The sequence below is a fragment of the Epinephelus lanceolatus genome, chromosome 4 (assembly GCF_041903045.1).
Source record: "Epinephelus lanceolatus isolate andai-2023 chromosome 4, ASM4190304v1, whole genome shotgun sequence".
Classification (NCBI taxonomy): domain Eukaryota; kingdom Metazoa; phylum Chordata; class Actinopteri; order Perciformes; family Serranidae; genus Epinephelus; species Epinephelus lanceolatus.
Genome location: NC_135737.1, coordinates 14,078,669 through 14,093,589, shown reverse-complemented (window position 1 = coordinate 14,093,589; position 14,921 = coordinate 14,078,669). Strand labels below are relative to the sequence as shown.

The window sequence follows — 14,921 nt, the reverse complement described above, 5'->3', positions numbered from 1 at the left end:
TGTCCATCCCAGTCTAGGAATGTCCTGTCCTCTCTGTTATATACTTTCTATTGATTTGTCCTCTCCTTGTTCTTTTCACCACTCGTAGGCAATGTGGTGAACGGAACCATCGCCAGGCAGATGGTTGACATGCTGGTGGAGTCCTCCAGCAATGTGGAAATGATCCTTAAGTTCTTTGACATGTTCCTCAAGCTTAAGGACATTGTGGCATCTGACGCCTTCCGAGACTATGTGACTGACCCCCGTGGGCTGATCTCCAAGAAGGACTTCTCCAAGGCTATGGACAGCCAGAAGCAATACTCTCCCTCAGAAATCCAGTTCCTCCTCTCTTGCTCAGAAGCCGATGAGAATGAAATGATCAACTTTGAGGAATTTGCAGATCGTTTCCAGGAACCGGCCAAAGACATTGGATTCAATATTGCCGTTCTGCTCACAAACCTGTCAGAGCACGTACCCCATGACACTCGCCTTCAGAACTTCCTGGAGCAGGCCGACAACGTGCTCAACTACTTCCGCCCTTTCCTCGGCCGCATTGAAATCATGGGAGCCAGCAGGAAGATTGAACGCATTTACTTTGAAATCAGCGAGGAGAACCGCAACCAGTGGGAGATGCCACAAGTCAGAGAGTCTAAACGGCAGTTCATCTTTGATGTGGTCAATGAGGGTGGCGAGAGTGAGAAAATGGAGATGTTTGTGAACTTCTGTGAAGACACCATCTTTGAGATGAACATTGCTGCATCTATATCTGAGCCTGAGGGAGGGGGGGAAGAAGAAGAAGATGACGAGGAAGAAGAGGAGGGTGGGGGAGATCAAGGAGAAGAAGGCGCTGAAGAAGAACCTCCAGAGTCAACCTCAGCATTTGCAGACTTTCTGAAGAGCGTTGTTGACTTCTTCAACATGTTCACCTTCCGTAACCTGCGGCGTCGGTACCGCAAACTAAGAAAAATGACTGTGAAGGAGATGGTCATCGGTCTGGCTACATTTATCTACACTATTTTGATGGGCATTCTGATATTTGTTTATAGTATATGTAAGGGCTTCTTCACACTCATATGGAAGGTGCTGTTTGGTGGAGGCCTAGTCGAGGGCGCCAAGAAGATAACTGTGACAGAGATCCTAGCCAATATGCCAGATCCCACACAGGATGAAGTTCACGGGGACCTGCCACCTGAACCAGGGGCTAGAGAGGTCCAAGACACAGATGGCACGGCAGACCTTTTAGATGTTGTGGGAGGAGAAGAGGAAGAGGAAGATAGTGAGGAGAGGGAAGGTGGACGCTTGCCTGGTTTCAATACTCCTGGGGGACTTGGAGACTTTGGTGAAACAACAACTGAAGAGCCTCCGACTCCGGAGGGCACGCCACTGCTCAAGAGAAAATTGGTGAGGTGTTCTGTGTGTTACTGTTGTTCAGCATATACACTCTCCGTTAATTGGTAAATTAACTGCAAAATGATCATTCAAACAGTTGGAAGCAACAGTTGGAGGACAAGGAGAGGAAGAACAACCTCCTCAATCTGAAGAAGAGGCTCCCCAGGAGACTGAGAAAGCAGAGTAAGTTGTCTGTCTGCTGAGGATCAACATCAAAACTGAGCAGCTTCTGCTAAAGATAACAGCTAGGACTTGCAGCTTTGTTGAGCTGGACATACACTGTACAATTTGAGCCCATTTCTGACCAATTTTTGAGGCACATAACTCATTTTAGAGATGGACCAAATTCCAGCTTCAGTGGGCATCATCAGATTTGAGGTTGCTGGACAGCAGCACGCTGGAGACTGATTTGTTTACCCATGGGCGGCTGCCGTGGCAGGGCCGCATCGCCGCGTCCTTGATCTTCGGTTTTCCAGCGGACTGTTAGAGCAAGTCCGGCTTCTCTGCTGGTAACGCTGCTGCCGGGATACAGCTGAGGAGGAGCCGGCTGCTAATGCTATGTACCGGGACACTGCTAATGCTGCTTACCGTGCTGCTAACGTTTGTTTCTCAAAAAAATCGGTCAGGTCGATGTACCCTGACCGATGACCCACCTGCACATGGGCTACAATGTATGATCGAAAATGAATAACAGTTGAAAGTATTCGAAATGTCCATCCCCATCTAGCTATGACGCTAGTTAGCCAACTTTGGCTAAAGCTTACCTGTCGAGGAGAAGAGTAGCCACTTCGACATCCGGGTTTCAAATTCTTCTCCGCTTTCAACCGTCTCCACCAGCATCTCCTATATAGACCCTTGCTTTGCCTCGAGTTTTGCCTTGGCGTTTTTGGGAATCATAACGAGGTCATTTGGGTTTAGTCACACCTTCAGCCATTGTAGCTCAGTCGTAACCGTAACTGATGCTGAGACTCTGTGTGACTGAGTAGAGCGCAACAGGCCAAAACACAAATTCAAAACATAAACATGATTTGCAGACCATAAATTTTTTGTTGTCGGTGAGATCAGTATGTTATATTAACATTATTCCTTAGTCTCTGTGACATATTAGGATGATTTTATGACTATTTGCTTTAGATTTCTTACATATAGCTCCTTTAAGTAGTAAACAGCATCTGAAAGTGTCATGGTGACACGATACATCATGTGGGCCGAAAATATGGAGACCAGGTGGATCAAGCTGCGGCAACAGCATATGTGCCTCTTTCCTGTGTTTCCTCTTCCTCCTATAATGACTGATATGAACAAGAGAAACATTGGCAATAATGCATTATTGTGAACTGTACTGGCGTTACGTTACAGATTTCTGCTAGCTGCTTTCAAACAAATCTGTGTTGACAATTGTCAATAGCCAGAACAATCCGCAAGGACTGACAGGTGGTTTTATTTTCTATTTTACATGTACATGTGCAGCAGCTTGCAGATCGGAACGCAGAAATAATTAGCTTCGGCTCAGTCACAGACAGTGTATTTGTACAGTAGAAATCGGAATTAAACAACAAAATTGTACAGTATGTGCTCAGCTTTAGCTATTTAGAAGTTTACAAGTAAGGATGAATTTAGAGTTCACACAATTGAGACTTTAAATCATTATTTGACTTCATCAAATGTAAAATGGATGTAATTTACCTTATGTATCCAGATATGTCAGTGTGTGTTATTAGCTGTTCACATTACCACACATCTGTATAGTTATGCAGACAGTTTTATTATCAGATGTAAAACAGAGTCTAGAGGAAGTAATTCTTCTCTTTTAAAACTAAAAGCAGAAATTTTTGTCCTTGTGTCTTTCTCAGCACCGAGAATGGAGAGAAGACAGAGAAGGCAGAGCCTGAACCTGAGGTGAAGGAGGAGGAGCCTGAGGAGCAAGAAGAAACAACTGTGAAGACGAAGGCGAAGAAGGACAAAAAAACGACTGAGGAGGTCTTCGAGCTGTGGAATGAGCTGGAGGTTCAGAGGATTAAATTCATGGTGAGCAGCTCTTTACTACAGTGCATATTTTTGACTTTATGTTGTTAAAATTTAGTCTGGCAATGCTGTAACATACTGGTATGTGTCTGATTTGTTCGGCTATTTCTTTAGGGATTTTATTTGGTCATGGACGGACGATTTTTTTAAAAAAAATTGGCCTTATCCCAGTCCACTTGCCTGTGGATTAACTAGTAGAAATGATTTGGCAGCTACACAACAGAAGAGGTTTAGCATCTATTCAGTATTTCCCTCATGCATGATGTTCAAGTAGTAGCGTAACAACACAATGCAAGTACAAGTTTCACTCCGAACACAAACCCAATTGCTAGAAAAAATTTTGGCATTGTACGCTTCTGCAAACAACTGATACTTTACATCTGCACGTAGTTACAGTGGTGGAAAAAAGTTTTCGGACACCCTTAAAATTTTACACAATCTCAAATATTATCATGAAATATTTGTGGAAAAATCTTTTTTGTGTTTCAAAAGGTGTGGCTGCATTAGACAGATACAAACAAATACAAATTATATTTTTTTGTTTATTGTTTACAAGAAAAACTAACAAAACTAAATTCTTGACAGTTTCAATATGTCAGTTCTCAACATTGTCGGTATCAAAGTCAACAAATAACAGAGAATGTGTTCAAAACTGAACAAAAAATAAATAAACCATCACATCATCAAATTAATATTTAGTAGTCCTGCCATTGGCACGTAGTAGAGCTCTAATCCTGGCTGGCATGTTCCCCACGAGCCTTTCACACTGTTGAGGGGTAATCTTGTCCCATTCTTCTTGAATTACTGCTTTTAATTCTTCTAAATTCTTTGGTTTATGCTTTGAAACAGACCTTTTGATAATCCACCACAGATTTTCAATGGGGCTCATGTACGGGGATTGAGCTGGCCACTCTAAGACCTGGATACTGTGCTCCTGCAGCCAAGTTCTACTGGCCTTGGATGTGTGGCAAGGGGCATTATCTTGCTGAAACATGCAGTTTTTACCTCGACGGAACAGTGCACGCGCAGAAGGGAGCATGTGGGTTTCGAGAATGGTACAATACTTGGTAGAGTTCAATGTGCCATCACAGACAGTGAGATGACCAACACCATTAGCACTCATGCATCCCCAAACCATGATACTGCCTCCACCATGCTTGACAGTAGGTACTGTACATGCTGGAGATAATGCTTCACCTGGCCTTCTGCGTACCCTCACATTAGTAGGAGGAAGATAAAGCTGGAAACTGGACTCATCTGACCACAAAATCTTCTTCCAATTCCTGGCTGTCCAGTTCTTGTGTGCCTGGGCTCAACGACGCCGGGCTAACCTCTGTCTCTCATTGATCAGGGGCTTCTTGATAGCCTTGTAGGACCTTAAGTCATGATCTAAAAGTCGGCCACGTACAGTGCGGGTGGAACACTGGACACCAGTTTGGTTTGACCACTGCTGCTGAAGCTCCTGTGATGTCATTCGGCGGTTTTGCCTGCACATGCGGATCAGGATGCGGTCATTTCTTGCTGAAGAAACCCTTGGACGCCCAGATCTTGGTTTGTCTTCCAAGCTGTTGGTTCGTCTGTATTTCTGCAGAGTGTATCCAACTGCTGAAGGACTGCATCTGCACTTCCTGGCTATCTGGCGGCAGCTGTACCCTTCCTGGCTGAGAATCTTTATCTTCAGGTGTGTTTCCTGCATTAGGTTCCTTGTTTTAGCCATTTTTGTGTCTGAAGAACTTTCAAATGTGCTGGCTTTATGTAGACACGAAGCTTGGCAACAAAAACTGTGTCTTTTAATAAAAAGAACGACCTTCATCACTGGTACCAAAATGACCCAATACTCAAAATTTCTTATGTATTTTTATGGAACCAATCAATTTTAAGTTTTAATGGCTTTTTTAGGATTTATTTAGTATTTTGGCTGTGACTGTACTAAAAGAAATTGCACTTGAAGACCTAAGAGTGATTCTTAATGCAATATTTCACAAATGCATGGGGTGTCCGAAAACTTTTTTCCACCACTGTATGTGGTGGATATGTTGAAACTTTACTTTTTAATAAAACTGTGGTAAACCTGTGGTTACATCTAGGCACAAAAAGCACTTGTTTATGGTTCGGAAAAGATCATGTTTAAGCTTAAAGGTAGGGTCTGGAGGATTTTCCAGTTGCTGTTTGTAAACACACATTCAAATTTGGCCCCTCCTATCAGACTCAACTCTCCCAGGTGTACGGAGCCCGGAGGTACAGAAGAAGGCTTCACAGAAGAGGTTCAGGCAAGGCTCGCGCTGGTGCACGCTCAGACACGCTTGGGCACGGCACCTGCGCTCTCTCATTGGCTGGGGAAATCTCCGCCCAGAAGCGGTCCGAGCTCACAAAAACATCAAAATACAGTTAAAGGGCAGGAGCTCTGCAAACAGAGTCACCACCACACATGAGTAGAAGCCCATAGGTGATGATTAAGCAGGATTTCATTTGTATATGTCTATATTTTGTTTTGTTTGAAAATCCTCCAGATCCTACCTTTAAAATACTCAGTTTTGGGGGCATAATCTCTGCTGGAAAAGCAGTAATGTCTTGGTAAGAAAACAACTGCTCAGTAAAAAAAACAACCACTTTTTGTGCCACTAATCTCACTGGAAAAACACCCACATTTGGTGCCTTAAAAGCCGCTGGAAAGCACAGCAATGACTCACTGAATCACAACTGGTTTTGTTGTTTGTTGGTCTTGAGCAGTGGTCGGCAGCTTGGCAGGCATCTCACCAAGGTGACACACCACCCACCATCCCCTCCACCACTGGATGACACATTTAGCTCATATACTACGTCACTTAGAAACGTTGATATGTATGAAACATGCAAATATAATGTATTCATGGTTTGCAGAAATGTATGATGCCAACATTTTCTTTTGGCGACTGGGCTGGTAATACAGTATTGTTGGCTACAGTTGGCTACACCATCTTCAAATGTTAATGCAGAGGAATTGGGCAGTAAAAATGTTGCTTTTCTCCTTTGCTCTACCCCCGACAGAACTACCTTTCTCGCAACTTCTACAACCTTCGGTTCTTGGCCCTGTTCATCGCCTTCGCACTCAATTTCATCCTGCTCTTCTACAGGGTCTGTGCATTTGTAACTAACTTTTGACGACATCTACAGTTTCAACTCTGTCCGATCCTGCAAAATCTGATGGCATTTCATGATAAGTTTCACTGGCAATAAATCTGTGTTCAAAAATCTGACTCGCATAACATTTTACAATATTTGGCAGCATGAAAATCAGTAACATTCCTGGACAAGATTAAGGTTTGCTCCAAAATTCAGCTGCAATCAAGAGGTGGTATTTCAAAGTAAAATGAAATAAAAAGTATCTATAGTCACAACAGTTAGTTAAAACCATTTTCTTGCCACCTTCCTGTGTTAAGTATTTTTTTCAATGTGTGCAAAACTATTTTGTACACACATTTTTGTACACAAATTAATTACTGTCAAAACATTCATTAAGACTTGCAGGACTCATTTTGTGTGCGTCCTTTTCCAGGTGTCTGACAGTCCTCCAGGCGAGGAGGAGTTTGAGGGTTCTGGTCTGTTCGAGGGCTCTGGCCTGTTTGAAGGCTCCGGTGCTGAGGAGGACGGGTCTGGATTAGATGAAGGAGGTGGAGAAGATGAAGATGAGGAAGGACCCATGTACTACTTCTTGGAAGAGAGCACAGGCTACATGGAGCCAGCCATGGCTTTCTTCGGTATCATCCACACCATCATCTCCTTCCTTTGCATCATCGGCTACAACTGCCTCAAGGTGTGTGGTGTGTGCTCCACAAAAATCCTTTTTTTTTTTTTGTGTTTGCTTTTAGGTTTTAAGCAGTTTGTCTTCTTTTTCCTCTGTACCCTCCAGGTCCCTCTGGTTATCTTCAAGAGAGAGAAGGAGCTGGCCAGAAAGCTGGAGTTTGATGGTCTCTATGTCACCGAGCAGCCTGAGGACGATGACATCAAGGGCCAGTGGGACAGACTGGTGCTCAACACTCCGTAAGAGCCATGTTTCATTATGGATGGATGGAAAAAAATATGAGCTCTGGTCCCCCTCCCAGTCCAGACAGGCTGGGCCAATCACAATCGTTTATCTAATATGGGGCGTGTTTCGCACAATGACTGACAGCTTGCGGAGCCTTTGCACTTTAACCAAAATACATAATGATGTCATTTTTGGTTCTCACACCAGGGATACGACAGTGAGCGTAAACCTATCTTAATAAAGAGGAGCGCCTTAATGTTTGCACCTCGCACTGTCACAAGCACAAGCCTCTTATCCATGAGCAGATACACACTTCCTTCTGCACCGTGTCATGGTTTCTAGAAAGAGACATTGCTGTTGAGTTTTTTATGTGTATTTATTTGGCACTTTGAGCACCACAAGCCGAGTGCCATCTAATTTTATTGTAATGGAGAGAAGGCAGACATCTCTATGGCTGATATCTTCAACACTCCACAACTCACACCAAAATAAGCCAGAACCTGGAGTTTAAATGTTGCATACGGGTTAGGCTCAGGTCAGTTTGCAGATCTCTAATAAATGGTATTAGAAACCGACATTACTTACAATGAAATACTAAATATTTTTCTCTGTCATTGCAGATCTTTCCCTAACAATTACTGGGACAAGTTTGTGAAAAGAAAGGTGAGTTTTTTTCCAGACAGCTTTGATTCAAAATGTCGAGGATATTTCCTGCAGTGAAATGACATTCATGTGTGATATCAAGGTGCTGGATAAATATGGTGACATCTATGGCAGAGAGAGGATTGCAGAGTTGCTCGGTATGGACTTGGCTTCTCTGGACGTCAGTGCCATGACACATGAGAAGAAACCTGAACCAGACACCTCAATGTTGAGCTGGTATGTGCTGCAATGTGCACTTTATACATAAAACCATCAGGCTTTTAGTACATAATATCACAGAAAAAACTTGTCCTTTTCTCTGTAGGGTAACATCTATTGACATCAAGTACCAGATCTGGAAGTTTGGTGTTATTTTCACTGACAATGTGAGTTTAGGAAGCAGTTCATGGTATAATTTAGACAGTGAGAGGATCTGTTTTGAGTGTGACTGACAGCCTTTCATTTTTTCAGACCTTCCTCTACCTGATGTGGTACATGTTAATGTCTCTGCTTGGACACTACAACAACTTCTTCTTTGCCGCTCATCTTCTGGACATCGCCATGGGTGTCAAAACCCTGCGCACCATCCTGTCCTCCGTCACTCACAATGGCAAACAGGTCCGCTCAGTTCTACTCTAGTGAAGCATCATGAGGCTTTTTGAACACCTGTTTTCCCACAAGGAGCAGTAAACTGATGTTGTACTAATGTCATATCCTCCTGTTCCTCACAGCTGATGATGACGGTGGGTTTGCTTGCTGTGGTGGTGTACCTGTACACCGTGGTGGCCTTCAACTTCTTCCGCAAGTTCTACAACATGAGCGAGGATGAAGATGAGCCGGACATGAAGTGTGATGACATGATGACTGTGAGTGAAGAGCAGAGATATGGTTATAGGACAGTGGTTTTGGAACTCAACTTTACTTTTGGTTGTTATAAAACATAATTTTGGTCACTTCTCTCCGGCAGTGTTACCTGTTCCACATGTACGTTGGCGTGCGTGCTGGTGGTGGTATAGGAGATGAAATTGAGGATCCAGCTGGGGATGAATATGAGCTCTACCGAGTGGTCTTTGACATCACCTTCTTCTTCTTCGTCATTGTCATCCTGTTGGCTATCATCCAGGGTATGGTTTATGAGCGGTTATTTACTTAAACAAAGTGCTCTTTGCTGTTTGGGGGTAATCAGACACTTCAACTGAGAAAAATGCCTTAGTTTAAAGAAGGGTGTGGGGATTTTTCTGCAGGCTCTTTTATGTCTACATACTGTCGGTGATAACGTGTGGCAGATGTGGTGGTACAAAGAAAAAAGTTTAAATTCTACAATTTCATTCTATAATAAGTGCAGGATGTAATCAGGTCCTTGAAGTCTTAAAATGTCTTAAATTCAATTTTATACATATAAGGCCTTAAAAGTCATTAATAGTCTTAAATTTGAATTTGTGAGGTTTTAATTGCCACAAACATTTTATCTAATATCATTTATCCATTTATTTATCGGGCGGGTGGGTGTCAAGAGGTTAACTTCCTTTTGACAAATGAGTCGCTGCATGAAAGTCCATATTTGTGATGTTACAAATCTTTAAAGCTACCACTGAACCTAATACTTTGTTTTTGTTTTATATTTGCACTTAGCTGTTGGCAAAATGTAGGTTAACCTAACTCACTCTAATAACCATCTTCCTTCATAAAACCTTCCTCTGCATGGTACCACATATACAATACTAAACTTTATGCTCACCTGCAATGCTTGAATAAGAATAAGATGACCAATTTTCAGTCTTAAATGTGGTTGAAGATTACATTAAAGGTCTCTTGAAATTAAATTTCACTAGGTCAGATATCTGTAGACACCCTGAGGTCGCATTGAGATGGTTGAAGATTGCACCACTGTTCATGGGAATTGTCTAATTTGTCCACAAAAAAACACTTGTGCCATCAGACTAGTTTGAAAGTGTTATAATAACAAACACACATCGTAGCTTTAATGTTGCCATAATAAATATTTTCACAATAACAATTGATTGAATGATTATGTGTATTGTAAATTGTAGCAGACCTACATGGCATCTTTTAGTTTACAGCTTTACTGTTTTGGTTCAGTTCCACTGCTCCTATCCACACAGTTTTTTTCTGCGAAAAAGCTTTGAGGTCCACTATGTAGACTGTATGTACTGATTTTATATCTGTTCCTTAAAAATGTTTTTTGATGTGGGCAAATTGAACCCTGAGAGCTTGTCAAGACCAAGCAGCAACCTCATGGGCTGAAAAATGAAGCCAATGCAAAGTTGCCACAAATTGCAGTTCTTTGAATGGCCACTTGAGACTGGCTCCAGAAGCGGCTTAATCCTCATAAGGCCCGTTTCCACCGCAGGAACTTCGGGGTAATTTTACGGGGCCGGGGCCGTTGGTGCGTGTCTCCACCGCAGGAACCACCCCTGAAGGACAGAGTTCCGGAACTTTTACGGGGGCTAAACAAGTCCCTGCCTCGGAGTAGGTACTCAGAACGCCCCGAAAGACTCCTGGCTGGGGCTTGGGGATTACTTGGTGCTGATTGGATATACTCAAGGAGGGATGTGACGTCAACAGAAAGCAACAAAATAGCCGGCATTTTTAAAACTCAGCAGACGAGGGTTAGCTTGTTCATATAGCTTCTGCCGCCATGTAAAAAAACTCACTAAATGGCCCGTGAAAAAAATATTCTTTCCAGCAGATATCTTAGTTACAACATGATTGAGCTAGCAAAGCAGTTTTGTGTTGATATGTGTGGTATTTATTCAGTTTTGGGAAATCACGATGTCTAGAAAGCATCAGTGGCTGCAGCTGACAGGGACAGCTAACAGCAGCAGCAAAGCTAACATCAGGACGTCATCTGTTAAAAGCCTCCTGTTGTCGGATACGACATGAAACTACCCCAGTTAGCTCAATCATGTTCTAACTAAGACATCCGCTGGAAAAAATATTTTTTTCACGGGCCATTTAGTGAGTTATTACAGACACCGCTATCGGTTAACAGCTAACGGCGTCCCTACGTCGCCCCGGTCAAAATGGTCGTGCAACGATTACATCACATCCAGAGCCCGTAACTTTACAGGAACCCTCCTCGTACTCTGCTCTCTCAGTGGAGACACGGCGGTTGAGAGGGCCGAGCGAGAGGACGTTCCTGTAGTAGTTCCTGCCCCCCAAATAGTACCAGGAACTTCTTCAGTGAAAACAGGCCTATAGACCCCCATGTTAAAATGCCCAACTTTACAGCAGAAAAAAACATGTTTACAGCCCAGCACAAAGAATGTTTTTAGTCTTTGCATCTAATTTCCACCAGTCATGACAACTGTACGGGGGTTGAATTTTTATGTAACTCACCTGTTTGAATGTTATTAAGGCTTAAAGTTATGGATAATTATGGGTGTGTATGATTTAAGTGTCACAGCTTCAGCCTCTCATCCAAATATGGTCATTATTGGCTCCAAAATTCCAAGATGGTGACAGCCAAAATGCCAAACTCAAGGCTTCAAAACCGGAGTGCACAAACCACTGGGCTACATCTGTTTTTGTTTTTACAGTCAATGCTCCCATCACTTGATTTCCACCAAAAAGCTCTAATACCTCATTGTATGTACTGATTTAAAATCCACTGATAAAAATTGTGTTGAATGTGGGTGAACTGAACACAAACTTCTTGGACCAAGGTGTTAGCCAGTGTTGTGTGTTTCGTGATGTGATGCTAGGAAAGTCTCCTGAGTGGACAGGGCAGAAACCTCTAAGAAAAAACAAGTAAATCAAGGGAGTGGTTAAAGGTGTTTTAGAGTTCAGAAAAAAAGTTTGCAGTTTTTAATTCTTGACCTGCTGCAAAATGTGTCCAAATGTAAACACTCTCCTTCCTGAACATTTGGTAACTTTGTTGAGAAGCATTCTGATCCTCAGTTTAGTAAGAAATGCTGTCTGTCTGTCTGCCAGGTTTGATCATTGATGCCTTTGGCGAGCTGAGAGACCAGCAGGAGCAGGTCAGAGAGGACATGGAGGTAAGATAATGAGCTTCAGAGGGATTTAACCAGACTGGTTTTTCTTAATCCACCTTCAGTTCTCCTTTAATTACAAGGCAAGAACGTGTTTAATCTTAACTGTCTTTTCTCCCTCCAGACAAAGTGTTTCATCTGTGGAATTGGAAGCGACTACTTTGACACGACGCCACATGGCTTCGAGACCCACACCTTAGAAGAGCATAACTTAGCCAACTACATGTGAGTTACCTTTCAGACTGCAGATGTGAGAATAACAATATTTTAAATACAGTATGTAATCATTTTTTAGGTTTTGATAAATTTAAAAGTTGATAGTTGTTCATTTTTTAAATAATAGGCATGAAAGTTTTACTATCAAAACATAGCATCATTAAATATGCCTCAACGCTCTTATTCTAGTGTTAAAACTTGACATGAAGACAAAAATGACATGGCAGACTTCTGCGGCATCAGTGTTCCATTTTTAATAGATCACTTGACCATCTTGTCCTCATGAATTTGGCCTCTGAGACGACTAATTCTGATTAATTTATTTCCTACTTTGTCCTTTTATTTTATGGCTCTGTCAAAAACAGACAAGGCACATATTTTTCTGAGCTTCTGGGAGCTTGTAAAACCCATCTGTCTAGAGTGGCCACAGTCAGCAATGGCAGCCGCTTGGCCACCTGGTGGAGATCTGTACTCTACTAAGTGCACCTTGTCTAGTTAATCTCAGTATTTTCCCTTTTCTCTCTCAGGTTCTTCCTGATGTATCTCATCAATAAAGATGAAACTGAACACACAGGACAGGTCAGTAAGCATACATACATTTGAGATATACAACAGATGTACAAAACAAACAATGAAGCCCTTGTTTGTTTCTTATTTTATTGTTACTATTTTATATTGCTTTTACTATTGTTTTAACTCATACATGTTAGGTATGGAAGCCCAGGGAATGTGTTGTGTTGAAAAAATGTTTGTGTTCTTGTATATAATGTTATTTATGTTGCACCTTGATCCGAGAGAAACTCATTCTGCCTTGCACAGAGATGTTTGGTAAAATGACAATAAGCTGGATTGATTTTTGTGTTCATAATATCAGCTTAAATTTTTTTCATTGATTCATTTTTTACATTTCCGTGTTTCAGGAGTCATATGTGTGGAAGCTATACCAGGAGCGATGCTGGGACTTCTTCCCTGCTGGAGACTGCTTCAGGAAGCAGTATGAGGATCAGCTGGGATAACGTCCTGCAATGTGAACATCTGAAGGAGAAAGAGAAGAAAGGAGAGAGGAGAGGAGAGGAGGGGAGAGAAATTCTGAGAAGGGAAAGATTAGAAATGTAGAGATCAAACACACCTTTGTCTTAGTTTTGTCCTTTTGTCTGCACATTTCTCCCCTCCGTTGAAGCTATGCACACTTCGACTGCACTGTTGTACCACCCGCAGCAGAATGTCCATGGAATAGATTTGAGAAAAGCAGAAGAGAGGCCTTTTTTATTCCACTAAGAATACACTACATGGCCTTTATTTAGTGTAAAATAAACATAGTCTGCCTTGCATATCAATGCATATACAAAATGGGCTCTTTCAGTCACCACTGCTGTACACATTTTAGTGCCTATAGCAACATCACTGCTTTAGCGATCAGCTGCTTTAACACTTTTATTTGAGATTAGAGTGGAGTTTTATTTATATTGGTTGTAAGTTTGGGATTTTATTTTTTGTAAGTGGCTGCTGCCATTTGATATTTTGTTTCTAATGTCTGGTGTTTTGAAAGGAAATGATTACAGTATTTCCGAAATCCCTGAGGGCAGCAGTGAACATTTTAGCCCTCCCCCCCTCGCTCCTCTTCTTCCTCTCTCAAGACTTAAAAACTTGTCTTCAAACAAGCAATCGTGAACTTGCTGGACTGACTTGCTAAGATAATAAAACTGAGCATCATCTGCGTGCGTGATATATACCAGTGTGAATCAGCTGTATAGATGAACCCAGTTTGCACTCTGAAGTCTTACAATGCGTCCCTGGATGTATGTGCTCCCCTATCTCCACTGGTGTCTCTGTGCCATATAAGATAGTGATGATGTACACACATACAGTATAGGAGGATGCCAAGGTTATTTATTTATTGTTTATACGCAGATCAAACCTTCTGAAGACGACCGTTTTAGCCCGTCTGTATTTCTGGCCAACAGTCTGTTTTATGACACTTTATGCACAAATAAGTTTTTGTCAGTGCATTAAAATAACTAATGAATGTATTTAATGTATACATTTTGGCCAAAGTGTCATGTGTATAACTGAGTAATGTCTAGGCTGCTTAGAGGCCTTTTGATGAAAAGACATATTTTACATAAATCATAGATACATATATTTATTTTTCTTTAGGGCTTTGAAGAATTTGAACGATCATGCTCCTTTGACATGAACATGTCGCGTGTCCTGTTTGTGAAATCCACAGTGGTGAAGAGACTCGGTCTCACACTGAAGTAAATGCCCAGTTTGCAGTCAGAAGAGCACATTAGCTTTTGTTTTTGCTAGTTAGGTTTTTATGATAGATATTTTTAGAAATTCAGCATATCAGTTATTTTTCTCAATCAAAGTCACGTGTGATGCGTTGATCTCAGACAGTTCTGTCTCACTATGCCTCTTATGGATCAAACTCACAAACTCCATCTTGCATTTAATGTCATGAATCATTTTGTCAGAGACAGAGCGGTATTTTGTTTGCCGATGACTCTGAAGTGTGTTTCTGTGGCTGTGGTCCACCTGGAGGCAGCTGACAGTACGGAGCTGAATGGAGATCACTACTGTCCACCTGGCTGAGTGTCCTCTGACTGAACCCTGTGTTTCAATACAGAATAAACAGATTATTTTAAGGA

General features: G+C 41.9%; 1 protein-coding gene across 2 annotated transcripts in view; it reads left to right on the top strand.

Annotated features, from left to right (window-relative positions):
- ryr1b (ryanodine receptor 1b (skeletal)) overlaps positions 1–14,921 on the top strand; it is a 106,441-nt gene extending 91,520 nt beyond the window's left edge. For both annotated transcript variants that reach the window (XM_078166919.1, XM_033630812.2), the window contains 16 exons: positions 89–1,380; positions 1,466–1,551; positions 3,222–3,396; positions 6,421–6,507; positions 6,929–7,186; positions 7,283–7,413; positions 8,020–8,062; positions 8,145–8,278; positions 8,367–8,427; positions 8,513–8,659; positions 8,773–8,907; positions 9,009–9,165; positions 11,996–12,060; positions 12,179–12,279; positions 12,798–12,849; positions 13,191–14,921. In XM_078166919.1, coding sequence (XP_078023045.1) covers positions 89–1,380; positions 1,466–1,551; positions 3,222–3,396; positions 6,421–6,507; positions 6,929–7,186; positions 7,283–7,413; positions 8,020–8,062; positions 8,145–8,278; positions 8,367–8,427; positions 8,513–8,659; positions 8,773–8,907; positions 9,009–9,165; positions 11,996–12,060; positions 12,179–12,279; positions 12,798–12,849; positions 13,191–13,286 — 3,020 coding nt within the window. In that variant the 3' untranslated portion in view covers positions 13,287–14,921. The remainder of the gene's footprint in view (positions 1–88; positions 1,381–1,465; positions 1,552–3,221; positions 3,397–6,420; positions 6,508–6,928; positions 7,187–7,282; positions 7,414–8,019; positions 8,063–8,144; positions 8,279–8,366; positions 8,428–8,512; positions 8,660–8,772; positions 8,908–9,008; positions 9,166–11,995; positions 12,061–12,178; positions 12,280–12,797; positions 12,850–13,190) is intronic.